Source organism: Cherax quadricarinatus, chromosome 98 (genome assembly GCF_038502225.1).
Source record: "Cherax quadricarinatus isolate ZL_2023a chromosome 98, ASM3850222v1, whole genome shotgun sequence".
NCBI lineage: Eukaryota > Metazoa > Arthropoda > Malacostraca > Decapoda > Parastacidae > Cherax > Cherax quadricarinatus.
Genome location: NC_091389.1, coordinates 7,532,273 through 7,549,525, shown reverse-complemented (window position 1 = coordinate 7,549,525; position 17,253 = coordinate 7,532,273). Strand labels below are relative to the sequence as shown.

The window sequence follows — 17,253 nt, the reverse complement described above, 5'->3', positions numbered from 1 at the left end:
TGTTCAAATTTCATTGTACAATCTCTTAGTAATTAAATAATCAACTACCTCATTTTGTGATTTTACTAGTAAGCATAAGTCACCTTATGTGATTTTCTTATTTACTATTGTTTGCTTAAACATTAGCTGAATTGATACTTTCTCTGTCCATATTACTACCTCATATTTTTTTAAATACTATCAATTGATATTACTTACTAAAATTAATAATTATCATTTTTACTAAAATTTCAATTTACTCTTAACATTTTTGACATTTAATAACCATTACTTGTCTAATTACCTTTACCTGTTTTAATACCACATTTACTATCTGTCTACCATCTTACTATCATATTATAACCAAGACATTACCATTGTTATTTTTTTACTATTATTCTTTTGGTACTTTAATTGTGAATTTTATTTTGTCAATTTAAATCTAGTTATAATCTTGATCTTGTCAACAACCTATACCAGACTCTAGTGCAATTGCAAGTACCATTTCAAATTGTATTTTTATATTATAAGTTTATATTATAATTCCTACTATCTGTCCATTTAACTTTGTTTACCATTACTTAATTTTAGTCCCTTATATATTTTCTCCTTTATTTTAGCTTTATATAACTACCCTAGTTTATATATTCACAATTGTTAAAATAATCAAGGTGCTATTCTCAGGTGCTAAAGTAGAATAAGTTCACAATTTTGCCATTATATTCCAAAGCTCATTTATTTGATTACCACTTTATTGTTCACCACAACTTATATTAGTCCCTTTTATATTATAATTTTATACTATAATTCTAACTTTAAAGAATTACCTTTATAGTACTACCTACTATCATATTCCCAAGCTCCATTATTTGATCATCACTTTATTTGTATTAGTCCTTTAGCTCATTATTTTACATTTGTTAAATAATCCACGTGCTATTTTTTAGCTTAAGACTACTTACTTTGTTTTATACTTAATTCTAACTATAGATTCACTACAAATCTTATGATTACAAGCATTGATCCTGATACCAACCTCTTATTTAATGACTTAAATGATTCAAACAGTTACTGTAATTACTACACTGCAGAACAATCAAAGGCACTTCTCAGTGCCAACAACAACATAACTGTCTTTAACTACAATATCAGATCTTTAAGCAAACATTATGATGACCTCATAGCATTACTAAATTCCTTGCATGCCAATATGTCCATCATTACACTAACTGAAACCTGGCTAAAGCCTGATACTACAGATGTCTATGCCATTCCTGGTTACACAGCCATACACAACTGTAGGCCAGACCAACAAGGGGGTGGCACAGCCATATACTACTCAGACCAACTAGAATGTATCACTAATACTTGCACAAGGGATGAACATGGGGAATATATAATAGCTAAACTCAAATCCAAATACCTACAAAAACCTCTCACAGTGATAAACATCTACAGAATTCCACAATCAAACATTAGCCAATTTAGTCAAAACCTAGGAAGTATGATAACTGATGCACGCATGAACAAAGATCACTTACTACTCTCAGGTGACTTCAATATAAATCTCCTGCAAGACCAGGACCCCCATGTTACTGAATTCACAAACACAATGAGTAACTGCATATTGCTACCAACAGTAACAAAACCTACAAGAGTTACAGAGACTAGTGTTTCCCTACTTGACCACATCTGGACCAACACCATATCCCCTTTAAAATCAGGCATAATTACAGATAATACCACAGACCACTACCCTACTTTCCTCATAACAACTCTTGGTAAACTACCCCAAGACACTACTAAAGTCACCTTCAGACTTCACAATGAGGCAGCCATTAATAACTTCACAACAGCAGTAACAAACATTGACTGGCACACTGAGCTAGAAATCTATACAGATATTGACGAATGTATTAATAATTTTCTAAAAAAGACCCAATACCTCTATAACAATCACTGCCCTAAAAAAACTAAACAGATGACAGCTAAGAGACTGAACAGTCCCTGGCTAACACCCAGCATTCTCAAATCCATAAATACAAAACACCAATATGAAAAACAGTACAGAATGGGTCACATAACCAGAGACCAAACAAAACGTTACTCGTCAATCCTAACCAGCCTGATAAGAAGGGCAAAAAAATTGTATTATGAGAACAGATTATCCAACTTACGAGGTGATATAAAAAAGACCTGGAAAACCCTATCAGAAATTCTGGGAACAAAAAAGATATCGCGAAATAGCGAAATAAAATTAGCAAAATCAGATGAACCCCAACTCCCACCAACAGAAGCAGCAAACAGACTCAATGATTTCTTCTCCACTATAGGACAAAACCTTGCCAATAAAAATCCCAAGCTCAGATACCCCACCAAATGACTACCTCACCGGCAACTACCCGAACACACTGTTCCTAGCTCCGACTAACCCATACGAAGTCTCCCTTATTATCAACGCACTAAAAAACAAGGCAGGAGATTTAAATACCTTACCACCCTTTATATACAAAAAAGTGTCACAAGTGCTATCACCAATCATTGCAACACTCTTTAACAAATCCATTGAATCCTCCACCTTCCCTACAGTACTCAAAATAGCAAGGGTCACCCCGATCCACAAAGGAGGAGACCAGAGTTGATTAACTATAGGCCAATATCCAACTTACACCCTCTCTCAAAAATCTTCGAAAAATTAATTCATAAACGAATCTACTCCTACCTTATCTCCCAAAACATACTCAACCCCTGCCAATTTGGATTCAGGCCTAATAAAAATACTAATGATGCTATTATACACATGCTAGAACATATATACACTGCAATAGAGAAAAAAGAAGTCCCACTGGGGATCTTCATTGACTTACGTAAAGCTTTTGATACAGTTGACCATGACTTGCTCCACGTAAAATTGTCACACTATGGTATAAGAGGGCACTCCCTCAACTACCTCAAGTCATACCTCAGCAACAGAAGCCAATATGTGTACGCAAATGGGGCAAACTCTTCTGCGCAACCAATTACAGTTGGTGTCCCACAGGGAAGTGTCCTTGGCCCTCTTCTCTTTCTCCTATACATAAATGACCTTCCAAATGCTTCGCAATTACTCAAACCCACACTATTTGCAGATGACACTACATACGTCTTCTCCCACCCGAGCCCAGTCACGCTAGCCAATACTGTAAATACCGAATTACAGAAAATATCTACCTGGATGAGTACTAACAAACTTACACTAAACATTGACAAAACCTACTTCATTCAGTTTGGTAACAGAGCTACAGATGTACCTCTTAACATAACGATAAACGGATCACCTATCACAAAGCTAACAGAGGGAAAATTCTTAGGAATCCACCTCGATAATAGACTCAAATTTCATACACATATACAACAAATTTCTAAGAAAATTTCCAAGACTGTAAGCATACTATCGAAGATACGGTACTATGTTCCACAGTCAGCCCTCCTGGCCCTATATCACTCTCTTATTTACCCCTATCTTACCTATGGAATTTGTGCATGGGGCTCAACAACAATTAACCATCTCAGACCACTAATTACCCAACAAAAGGCTGCAGTTAGAATGATAACAAATTCTCACTACAGGCAGCACACTCCACCAATATTCAATACACTAAACCTACTCACCATACAAAACATTCATACTTATTACTTCACCTATTACATACATAGAACACTTAACTCTGATATTAACCCTCCCCTCAAACATCTCCTTGCCAACCTCAACAGAACACATGACCATAACACAAGGCACAGATCACTCTTTGATGTTCCTCGTGTCCATCTCACGCTATGCAAAAACTCAATGCACATAAAAGGCCCTAAAATCTGGAATTCATTACCTGTAAATATAAAAGAAACATTACCTGTTTATAAATTCAAGTCTCTTCTCAAAGATCACTTACTCACTCAAAACCAAATAAATACTGAATAACTGAACCTTATAAATTGTATATCCTAAATGTTACTCACAATTATATCACACAAATGTTAAACCTGAAACCCAATCTAACTTTATTATTTTTTAAATACACTACCTAACAGAATACTCCATTCTACTGAATGTACAACAATGCAAGCAACCATATGACCTGTCTTTGTAATACTCACTTGTGCTTTATAGTTATCTGTTTACAATAATGTCTTATCACTGATTTCATCATTGCTTAGTTAATCTTAAGTTAATTTTAAGCCAGCCCGTAATGCTATGCATAGTATAAGTGGCTTTGGCATGCTGCTCTTATCTGTATTTTTTTGTACCTCTGTATGTGTGCTCAAATTGTAAATAAATAAATAAATAAATAAATAAGTCTGCCCGAAATGCCTAGCCATGCTAGGTGTTCTAGTGGTACACTCTGTAATTATTATTTTACTACATGTAAACCACACAATAACCAAATTCTGTAAACTCAGCATTGTAATCCTTATAGAGAATAAATTTTTGAATTTTGAATTTGAATTTGAACTGTAATCATGCAAAAAATGAGTAACTTCGTAAATAAACTTAAGGAGGCAAAATCAGAGCTTCTCAGTTCAAAGGATCATTATTCTGCACTGAGAATGTTTCACGGTTTTGGTAGGAAGTCGGTCACTACACTCAAGTGAGAGTGTTAGTAGTCATCTATCTGTACTCGCTTATTTGTGGTTGCAGGGGTCGATTCACAGCTCCTGGCCCCAGTGTGTCTCGCTCTGCCTGTGGCCTGGTGGCTAAAGCTCCCGCTTCACACACGGAGGGCCCGGGTTCGATTCCCGGCGGGTGGAAACATTTCGACACGTTTCCTTACACCTGTTGTCCTGTTCACCTAGCAGCAAATAGGTACCTGGGTGTTAGTCGACTGGTGTGGGTCGCATCCTGGGGGACAAGATTAAGGACCCCAATGGAAATAAGTTAGACAGTCCTCGATGACGCACTGACTTTCTTGGGTTATCCTGGGTGGCTAACCCTCCGGGGTTAAAAATCCCAACGAAATCTTATCTTATCTATCTGTACTCGCTTATTTGTGGTTGCAGGGGTCGATTCACAGCTCCTGGCCCCAGTGTGTCTCGCTCTGATGGGAGTTAGTCAAGCAACAACAACCTGACCCTCACTCGTCCCTGATTCAATATGTAAAGGAACTGCTATTTTTTTCCCACTGCTGGTCAAAGTCTGATGGACTGTATTTTTATTAACTCTAATGTAATGAAGAAATCAGTTATGCAGGTGAAAAGTTTTGTCGATAAACACCCAAGTGTAACACAAGTGTCTTATTGATCCACCCAAATTCCCCAAGACACAGCTGGAGGAGAGGCAGTGTGACCTCTAACCCCAGTCATGAGGACAGACTGTATTATCAATACAGGAAGTGTTGACATTTATCCACATTAAATATACGTGAGGTTATTATTGTGGTCATGGAGGGTGTCATGATAATTGTCTCTCTACTCTCTTTATCTCTTCTCCTTCTCTCTTCCCTGCTTCATCCCAATGCTCTGCATAACCAGGGACTTTCTATATAGTATAACACTGATGTCAGCTATGGTCTATATAAGTTGTATCATGTACCATTTTTTGAAATACAGATTATTATTATTTAATAATGTGGCTGTCTACTAACACTTAACCCGTAAACGGTCCAGCAGATCTACGTTCAAATGTGTAGCGCTCCAAAAGTAGATCTATGTTTTTTATTACATATTTTCAAATATAACAAAAAAAAAGTAGATCAAAGTTTTTTTACACATTTTCAAATGTAAGAAAACAAAAAGAAGATCTACTTTTTTTACATACTTTCAAATGTTGAAAAAACGTATATATACGTTTGGACCGTTTACGGGTTAAATCAAGAGGGTAGTAGCTTCAGCTATAGTATAAGTCCAGTGTAAAATACCAGAAAGCACTTGGAGGCAAAGTGTGCAAAGTCAACATGAGATGACAATAGATACGACTGCAGGATTAATGTCGGCAGAATAACTCATTATGAGTGTGGCCAAATATACACATGTGAATTATTCATTACCACTTTGGCTTGTTTAACTGTCAGAATTTTGTGGCCCAGTTCCTGGACCCATTGTGTGCCTCTGTAATGTTGAGGTACAGTCCCTGGACCCATTGTGTCTCTGAAATGTTGAGATACAGTGGCCCGTGGCATGGCCGCAAAACTCTCGCTTCACACACTGAGTGCCCAGGTTCGATTCCCAGCAAGTGCTGAAACATTGGGCATTTCCATGCACCTGTTGTCCATTTTCACCCATAAGCAAAACTGGGTACCTGGGTGTTAGTCGACTGGTGTGGTTCACATCCTGGGACAAAATTGACCTAAGCTGCCCGAAATGCTCAGCATAAGTGGCTCTCTATATAGTAGTATGTCACTGATGTCAACTAAGGTCTGTATACCTTGTACATGTACTTATAGAAATAATAATTATGTGCCTCTAAGCTTTTGACTATTACCCACAGGATGAATATGGGGTGCATAATATATTGGTATAAACCTTGGTAATAAATACCGACAAGTTGGTTTAGAAAGACACGTAAGCAAACACTATAACATATTTATTAGAAAACGTTTCGGTCCTGGGACCTTGATCACTTCTAACATACAGAGGTAGAAAGACATTATATATATAGTGCGTCACATCTCACTCTCCGCCTATATATATAATGTCTTTCTACCTCTGTATGTTAGAAGTGATCAAGGTCCCAGGACCAAAACGTTTTCTAATAAATATGTTATAGTGTTTGCTTACGTGTCTTTCTAAACCAGCATAATATATTAAACTAAATTACAAGAAGGGACATTAATTATGGGCTCAGCTGTAGACATGCCTCTTAAATCAAGTGTTTTTTGCTCCAGGAAATACTTACAATGGAGATCCGACTGCATTCTCAACATAGAAGGTGACAGAGTCTGCAACGAAGGGTCGTAATCGTTGCACAATGTTGACTGTAGTGTTGACAATTGTTGCACTGCTGCTATATGCTGTGGCACTGTGGGGGAAAAATACTCATATCTCATACATATCATTACTGCAATGTTCGTGAGGATGTGCTAAGCCAGCAAGAGTCATACAGCGCCTGGCGAGTGTGAGATATTCACTACTACTATCTAAGGTATCTTTACGGGTGATCCCATAGCCTGGCTGGCAAAGCTCTAACCTCACACACGGAGGGCCTGGGTTCAATTCCCGGTGGGGTAGAAACATTTCAACGCTTTTCCTTACACCTGTTGTCCTGTTCACCTAGCAGCAAATAGGTACCTGGGTGATAGTGGACTGGTGTAGGTGGCATCCTGGGGGACAAGACTGACGACCCCAATGGAAATAAGACAGACAGTCCTCAATGACGGACTGACTTTCTTGGGTTATTCTGGGTGGCTAACCCTCCTGGGTTAAAAATCCGAATGAAATCTTGAGCCATACAGCAACTGGTGAATGTGACATAATATATACTACTATTATCAAAGCTACATATCATGTAATTGAAAGATCCACACAAACATGGAGAAGTACTCACCTATATGTGGTTGCAAGAGTCCAGTCCCAGCTCCTGGCCTTATCAGCTAATCCCACACGAATATATGTGAAATAACTCTCAGGTGTGGGGGATGGAGACACATATCTCAGTGTAATTACACACCTGTCTCATTTAGGAAGCCTGTTCCCATAATATTACCCAAATGCTCTACATATGTCTAGTTGAAACACCTGCATGATACACATCTGTAACTGTAATTACACACCTGTAACTGTAATTGCTGTGGCCTGTCATGTTGGTCATAAGTGGATCCTCGTAGGTGTAGGTGAGGCTGTAGGAGGAGACGTAGGTGCTGGCATCAGCACTACTGATGTAGATGCCATTGATGATTACTTTCTGAGAGAAGGATATCTGTTGGGAGGTTGATGGAAATATATTATTATTCAAATTCAAATTCAAAATTTATTCTCTATAAGTATTACAATGCTGAGTTTACAGAATTTGGTTATTGTGTGGTTTACATGTAGTAAAATAATGATTACAGAGTGTACCACTAGAACACCTAGCATGGCTAGGTATTACAGAGTGTACCACTAGAACACCTAGCATGGCTAGGTATTACAGAGTGTACCACTAGAACACTTAGCATGGCTAGGTATTACAGAGTGTACCACTAGAACACCTAGCATGGCTAGGTATTACAGAGTGTACCACTAGAACACCTAGCATGGCTAGGTATTACAGTGTGTACCACTAGAACACCTAGCATGGCTAGGTATTACAGAGTGTACCAATAGAACACCTAGCATGGCTAGGTATTACAGAGTGTACCACTAGAACACCTAGCATGGCTAGGTATTACAGAGTGTACCACTAGAACACCTAGCATGGCTAGGCATTTCGGGCAGACTTAGTTTAATTCTTTATTTTAAAATATTACAAATTATGAGGTAAGTTGGTATTATGGCTAAGTGACTAAATACTAGTTTGTGAGTTTAGCAATGTGAATGCTTTTGTTTTGGCACAGTATATAGTTTCAGTATTGGAGTATCACAGGATTCATTATTTTAAGATTGAGATTAATATTTCTGTTTATGGTCAAATGAGTGAGCGAGTGTAAGTGTGAACCACCAGGTGGTATTCGTGTAGTTAGTTGACGGGGTGTATCAGGGAGATAAGATGTTTTCTAATGGTAGTTTTGAAGGTGATGAATGTGTCTGCAGTTCTAGAGTTCTCAGGTAGGGTGTTCCAGATTTTAGGTCCTTTGACATACATTGAATTTTTGTAAAGGTTTAGTTGGATACGGGGAATGTCGTAGAGATGTTTGTGTCTGGTGTTGTGCCTGTGGGTTCTGTCACAACTATCAAGAAAGCGTTTTAGGTCAAGGTTGATATTGGAATTTAAGGTCCTGTAGATGTAGATTGCACAGTAGTAAGTGTGGATGTACTGAACAGGGAGTAAGTTTAGATCTATGAAGAGTGGGGGGGTGTTGCCAGGGATGGGATTTAGTGATTATTCTTACTGCGGCTTTTTGTTGGGTTATTATTGGCTTTAGGTGTGTTGCTGCAGTTGATCCCCAAGCACAGATAGCATAGGTGAGGTATGGATAAATAAGTGAGTGGTATAGTGTGAGAAGGGCAGTTTGCGGCATGTAGTATCGTATCTTGGAGAGGATCCCAACCGTTTTGGATACTTTTTTGGTTATGTGTTGGATATGGGTGCTGAAATTCAGGTTGTTGTCAAGGTATAGGCCTAGGAATTTGCCCTCATTATCTCTGGTAATTAGAGTGTTGTCGATCTTAATGTTAATTTGTGCATCTCCTGCTCTGCTACCAAACATAATATAGTAGGTTTTGTCAGTGTTAAGCGTAAGTTTATTGGCTGTCATCCATGTCGATATTTTGATCAGCTCCTCGTTAACAATGGTGTTGAGGGTGGCAAGATTAGGGTGAGAGATGACATAAGTCGTGTCGTCAGCAAAGAGAATGGGTTTCAGGTGTTGGGATATGTTTGGAAGATCATTGATGTAAATGAGGAAGAGCAGGGGACCAAGGACACTTCCCTGCGGAACTCCTGTATCAAGTGGCCGTGTTGCTGATGCTGTGTCTTTAATGGTGACATACTGATACCAATTAGTAAGTTAAGATTTGAAATAAGCAAGCGCATGGCCTCTTATACCGTAATGGTCAAGTTTGTGGAGTAGGATGTCATGGTCTACTGTGTCAAAAGCTTTTCTTAGGTCAATAAAAATTCCTAGTGGATATTCCTTATTTTCCAATGCTGTGTAAAGCAGATCTAGCATTTTTATGATTGCATCATTAGTGCTTTTATTTTTCCTGAATCCAAATTGGCAGGGGTTGAGTATGTTTTGTGCCATTATAAATGAATATAGTCTCCTGTGCACGAGTTTCTCAAAGATTTTGGATAGAAATGGTAAGTTTGATATTGGCCTATAGTTGTTTAAGTCTGTAGGGTCACCACCTTTATGTATTGGTGTAACCCTTGCCATCTCGAGTAGTTTCAGGAAGGTGCTAGTTTCTAGTGACTTGTTAAAAAGTAATGAAATAGCATGCGAAAGGACATGTGCCGCTCGCTTGTACAGTAATGGTGGGACATGAGACAGATTCCCCGAGTTATTTTTAAGTGACTTTATAATCTCGGTGACTTCCGTGGGCTCAGTTGGTGCAAGATAGAAGGAATTTGGGAAATTCCCATCTAGGTAGTCCCCGGCATGGGCATTGGTATGTGGGATTTTATTGGCGAGATTAGATCCTATGGTTGAGAAGAAGTCGTTTATCTTGTTAGCTGTGTCAGTGGGATGTAGTGGTGTTTCATTAGGTTTAGTTAGGACAATATTCTTGGTTTTTTCAGTTTGTGGGTCCCTAGAATCTGAGAGAGTGTTTTCCAGGTCTTTTTTATATCTCCTCTAGTGTCTGTAAATCTACTGGGGTAGTATAGTTGTTTGGCTTTCTTTATTACTTTGGTGAGGACTGATGAATAGTGTTTAAGAATATCTTTGTGCATTAAGCCCTGTCTATATTGCTTTTCATATTGGTGTTTCTTATCAATGGATTTCAGAATGGTGCTGGTTAGCCATGGGCAACCAAGCCGTTTGTTTGTGATCTGTTTCGTTTTTATAGGACAATGTTTGTTGTATAGTCTAAGTAATTTGTTAAGAAAAATGTCTGTCCAGTCATCAATACCATTGGCCTTGGAGAATTCTGTAGGCCAGTCAACAGTCTCTAGGTCAGCTGTGAACTTCCTTACTGAGGCCTCGTCATGGAGTCTAAATGAGACTTTGTTGTATTCAAGTGGTGGTTTACTAATGTTTGTCAGGAGGAAGGTAGGGTAGTGGTCTGTAGTGCTATCTGTGATTATCCCTGATTTAAGGGGGGCTAGTATATTGGTCCATATGTGGTCTATTATGGTTGCACTTGTCTCAGTCAGCCTGGTTGGTTTAGTTATTGTTGGTATGAGAAGTGTGTTGTTCATATTGTTGATGAAATCAGTTACAGTCTGATCATCTATGCCAAGGTTGATGTTGAAGTCTCCAGCTAAGAGAAGGTGGTGCTTGTTCATTGATGTAGGGGAAGCTGATGTAGAGGATATTGATGTAAGGGAAGTTGATGTAGAGGATATTGACATAAGGGAAGCTGATGTAGAGGATATTGGTGTAGGGGAACCTCGTATAGAGGATATTGATGGAAGGGAAGCTGATGTAGAGGATATTGATGTAAGGGAAGCTGATGTAGAGGATATTGATGTAAGGGAAGCTGATGTAGAGGATATTGATATATGGGAAGCTGATGTAGAGGATATTGGTGTAGGGGAACCTGATGTAGAGGATATTGATGTAGAGGATATTGATGTAGAGCATATTGATGTAGAGCATATTGATGTAGAGCATATTGATGTAGCGGGACCTGATGTAGAGGATATTGATGTAGGGGAACCTGATGTAGAGGATATTGATGTAGAGGATATTGATGTAGAGCATATTGATGTAGAGCATATTGATGTAGCGGGACCTGATGTAGAGGATATTGATGTATGGGAACCTGATGTAGAGGATATTGATGTAGGGGAACCTGATGTAGAGGATACTGATGTAGGGGAACCTGATGTAGAGGATATTGATGTAGAGGATATTGATGTAGAGGATATTGATGTAGAGCATATTGATGTAGGGGAACCTGATGTTGAGGATATTGATGTAGGGGAACCTGATGTAGAGGATATTGATGTAGAGCATATTGATGTAGGGGAACCTCATGTAGAGGATACTGATGTAGAGGATATTGATGTAGAGGATATTGATGTAGAGGATATTGATGTAGAGGATATTGATGTAGAGCATATTGATGTAGCAGAACCTGATGTAGAGGATACTGATGTAGAGGATATTGATGTAGAGGATATTGATGTAGAAGATATTGATGTAGAGGATGTTGATGTAGAGGATATTGATGTAGAGCATATTGATGTAGAGGATATTGATGTAGAGCATATTGATGTAGCAGAACCTGATGTAGAGGATACTGATGTAGAGGATATTGATGTAGAGGATATTGATGTAGAGGATATTGATGTAGAAGATATTGATGTAGAGGATATTGATGTAGAGGATATTGATGTAGAGGATATTGATGTAGAAGATATTGATGTAGAGGATATTGATGTAGAGGATATTGATGTAGAGGATATTGATGTAGAGGATATTGATGTAGAGGATGTTGATGTAGAGGATATTGATGTAGAGGATATTGATGTAGTGGATATTGATGTAGAGCATATTGATGTAGCAGAACCTGATGTAGAGGATACTGATGTAGAGGATATTGATGTAGAGGATATTGATGTAGAGGATATTGATGTAGAAGATATTGATGTAGAAGATATTGATGTAGAGGATGTTGATGTAGAGGATATTGATGTAGAAGATATTGATGTAGAGGATGTTGATGTAGAGGATATTGATGTAGAGCATATTGACGTAGGGGAACCTCATGTAGAGGATATTGATGTAGAAGATATTGATGTAGAGGATATTGATGTAGAAGATATTGATGTAGAGGATATTGATGTAGAGGATATTGATGTAGAGGATATTGATGTAGAGGATGTTGATGTAGAGGATGTTGATGTAGGGGAACATGATGTAGAGGATATTGATGTAGAGGATATTGATGTAGAGGATATTGATGTAGAAGATATTGATGTAGAGGATATTGATGTAGAAGATATTGATGTAGAAGATATTGATGTAGGGGATATTGATGTAGAGGATATTGATGTAGAGGATATTGATGTAGAGGATATTGATGTAGAGGATATTGATGTAGAAGATATTGATGTAGAGGATGTTGATGTAGAGGATATTGATGTAGAAGATATTGATGTAGAGGATGTTGATGTAGAGGATATTGATGTAGAGGATATTGATGTAGAGGATATTGATGTAGAGGATATTGATGTAGAAGATATTGATGTAGAGGATATTGATGTAGAGGATATTGATGTAGAGGATATTGATGTAGAGGATATTGATGTAGAGGATATTGATGTAGAAGATATTGATGTAGAAGATATTGATGTAGAGGATATTGATGTAGAAGATATTGATGTAGAGGATATTGATGTAGAGGATATTGATGTAGAGGATATTGATGTAGGGGAACATGATGTAGAGGATATTGATGTAGAGGATATTGATGTAGAGGATATTGATGTAGAAGATATTGATGTAGAGGATATTGATGTAGAAGATATTGATGTAGAGGATGTTGATGTAGAGGATGTTGATGTAGAGGATATTGATGTAGAGGATGTTGATGTAGAAGATATTGATGTAGAAGATATTGATGTAGAGGATATTGATGTAGAAGATATTGATGTAGAGGATGTTGATGTAGAGGATATTGATGTAGAAGATATTGATGTAGAAGATATTGATGTAGAGGATATTGATGTAGAGGATATTGATGTAGAAGATATTGATGTAGAAGATATTGATGTAGAGGATATTGATGTAGAGGATATTGATGTAGAGGATATTGATGTAGAGGATATTGATGTAGAGGATATTGATGTAGAGGATATTGATGTAGAGGATATTGATGTAGAGGATATTGATGTAGAAGATATTGATGTAGAAGATATTGATGTAGAGGATATTGATGTAGAAGATATTGATGTAGAGGATATTGATGTAGAGGATATTGATGTAGAGGATATTGATGTAGAGGATATTGATGGAGAGGATATTGATGTAGAGGATATTGATGTAGAGGATATTGATGTAGAAGATATTGACGTAGAAGATATTGATGTAGAGGATATTGATGTAGAAGATATTGATGTAGAGGATATTGATGTAGAGGATATTGATGTAGAGGATATTGATGTAGGGGAACATGATGTAGAGGATATTGATGTAGGGGAACATGATGTAGAGGATATTGATGTAGAGGATATTGATGTAGAGGATATTGATGTAGAGGATGTTGATGTAGAGGATGTTGATGTAGAGGATGTTGATGTAGAGGATATTGATGTAGAGGATGTTGATGTAGAAGATATTGATGTAGAGGATGTTGATGTAGAGGATATTGATGTAGAGGATATTGATGTAGAGGATATTGATGTAGAGGATATTGATGTAGAAGATATTGATGTAGAAGATATTGATGTAGAGGATATTGATGTAGAAGATATTGATGTAGAGGATATTGATGTAGAAGATATTGATGTAGAGGATATTGATGTAGAGGATATTGATGTAGAGGATATTGATGTAGGGGAACATGATGTAGAGGATATTGATGTAGGGGAACATGATGTAGAGGATATTGATGTAGAGGATATTGATGTAGAGGATATTGATGTAGAGGATGTTGATGTAGAGGATGTTGATGTAGAGGATATTGATGTAGAGGATATTGATGTAGAGGATGTTGATGTAGAGGATATTGATGTAGAGGATATTGATGTAGAGGATATTGATGTAGGGGAACATGATGTAGAGGATATTGATGTAGGGAACATGATGTAGAGGATATTGATGTAGAGGATATTGATGTAGAGGATATTGATGTAGAGGATATTGATGTAGAGGATATTGATGTAGGGGAACATGATGTAGAGGATATTGATGTAGGGGAACATGATGTAGAGGATATTGATGTAGAGGATGTTGATGTAGAGGATGTTGATGTAGAGGATGTTGATGTAGAGGATATTGATGTAGAGGATATTGATGTAGAGGATATTGATGTAGAGGATATTGATGTAGAGGATATTGATGTAGAGGATATTGATGTAGAGGATGTTGATGTAGAGGATGTTGATGTAGAGGATATTGATGTAGAGGATGTTGATGTAGAGGATGTTGATGTAGAGGATATTGATGTAGAGCATATTGATGTAGAGCATATTGATGTAGAGGATATTGATGTAGAGGATGTTGATGTAGAGGATATTGATGTAGAGCATATTGATGTAGAGCATATTGATGTAGAGGATGTTGATGTAGAGGATATTGATGTAGAGGATATTGATGTAGAGCATATTGATGTAGAGGATATTGATGTAGAGGATGTTGATGTAGAGGATATTGATGTAGAGGATATTGATGTAGAGGATATTGATGTAGAGGATGTTGATGTAGAGGATGTTGATGTAGAGGATATTGATGTAGAGGATATTGATGTAGAGGATGTTGATGTAGAGGATGTTGATGTAGAGGATATTGATGTAGAGGATATTGATGTAGAGGATATTGATGTAGAGGATATTGATGTAGAGGATATTGATGTAGAGGATATTGATGTAGAGGATATTGATGTAGAGGATATTGATGTAGAGGATGTTGATGTAGAGGATATTGATGTAGAGGATGTTGATGTAGAGGATGTTGATGTAGAGGATATTGATGTAGAGCATATTGATGTAGAGCATATTGATGTAGAGGATATTGATGTAGAGGATGTTGATGTAGAGGATATTGATGTAGAGCATATTGATGTAGAGCATATTGATGTAGAGGATGTTGATGTAGAGGATATTGATGTAGAGGATATTGATGTAGAGCATATTGATGTAGAGGATATTGATGTAGAGGATGTTGATGTAGAGGATATTGATGTAGAGGATATTGATGTAGAGGATATTGATGTAGAGGATGTTGATGTAGAGGATGTTGATGTAGAGGATATTGATGTAGAGGATGTTGATGTAGAGGATGTTGATGTAGAGGATATTGATGTAGAGCATATTGATGTAGAGGATATTGATGTAGAGCATATTGATGTAGAGGATATTGATGTAGAGGATGTTGATGTAGAGGATATTGATGTAGAAGATATTGATGTAGAAGATATTGATGTAGAGGATGTTGATGTAGAGGATATTGATGTAGAGGATATTGATGTAGAGGATATTGATGTAGAGGATATTGATGTAGAGGATATTGATGTAGGGGAACATGATGTAGAGGATATTGATGTAGAGGATATTGATGTAGAGGATATTGATGTAGAGGATATTGATGTAGAGGATATTGATGTAGAGGATGTTGATGTAGAGCATATTGATGTAGAGCATATTGATGTAGAGGATGTTGATGTAGAGGATATTGATGTAGAGGATATTGATGTAGAGGATATTGATGTAGAGGATATTGATGTAGAGGATATTGATGTAGAGGATATTGATGTAGAGGATATTGATGTAGAGGATATTGATGTAGAGGATATTGATGTAGAGGATATTGATGTAGAGGATATTGATGTAGAGGATATTGATGTAGAGGATATTGATGTAGAGGATATTGATGTAGAGGATATTGATGTAGAGGATATTGATGTAGAGGATATTGATGTAGAGGATATTGATGTAGAGGATATTGATGTAGAGGATATTGATGTAGAGGATGTTGATGTAGAGGATATTGATGTAGAGCATATTGATGTAGAGCATATTGATGTAGAGGATATTGATGTAGAGGATGTTGATGTAGAGGATATTGATGTAGAGGATGTTGATGTAGAGGATATTGATGTAGAGGATATTGATGTAGAGGATATTGATGTAGAGGATATTGATGTAGAGGATATTGATGTAGAGGATGTTGATGTAGAGGATATTGATGTAGAGGATATTGATGTAGAGGATGTTGATGTAGAGGATATTGATGTAGAGGATGTTGATGTAGAGGATATTGATGTCAAGAACACTGATGTCAAGAACACTGATGTCAAGAACACTGATGTCAAGAACACTGATGTCAAGAACACTGATGTCAAGAACACTGATGTCAAGAACACTGATGTCAAGAACACTGTCAAAAACACTGATGTCAAAACACTGATGTCAAGAACACTGATGTCAAGAAAATTGATGTCAAAAACATTGATGTCAAGAAAACTGATGTCAAGAACACTGATGTCAAGAACACTGATGTCAAGAACACTGATGTCAAGAACACTGATGTCAAGAACACTGATGTCAAGAACACTGATGTCAAGAACACTGATGTCAAGAACACTGATGTCAAGAACACTGATGTCAAGAAAATTGATGTCAAAAACATTGATGTCAAGAAAACTGATGTCAAGAACACTGATGTCAAGAACACTGTCAAAAACACTGATGTCAAGAACACTGATGTCAAGAACATTGATGTCAAGAACACTGATGTCAAGAACACTGATGTCAAGAACATTGATGTCAAGAAAATTGATGTCAAGAACACTGATGTCAAGAACATTGATGTCAATAACACTGATGTCAAGAACATT

General features: G+C 37.2%; 1 protein-coding gene across 1 annotated transcript in view; it reads right to left on the bottom strand.

The window, feature by feature from the left end:
- The window catches only part of LOC128702547 (uncharacterized), a 120,240-nt gene that overhangs the window by 47,531 nt on the left and 55,456 nt on the right, over positions 1 to 17,253 (bottom strand). Inside the window, exons 6-7 of the mRNA XM_070105413.1 lie at positions 7,722 to 7,867; positions 6,848 to 6,970 (exon numbers count right to left, since the gene is read on the bottom strand). Coding sequence (XP_069961514.1) covers positions 6,848 to 6,970; positions 7,722 to 7,867 — 269 coding nt within the window. The remainder of the gene's footprint in view (positions 1 to 6,847; positions 6,971 to 7,721; positions 7,868 to 17,253) is intronic.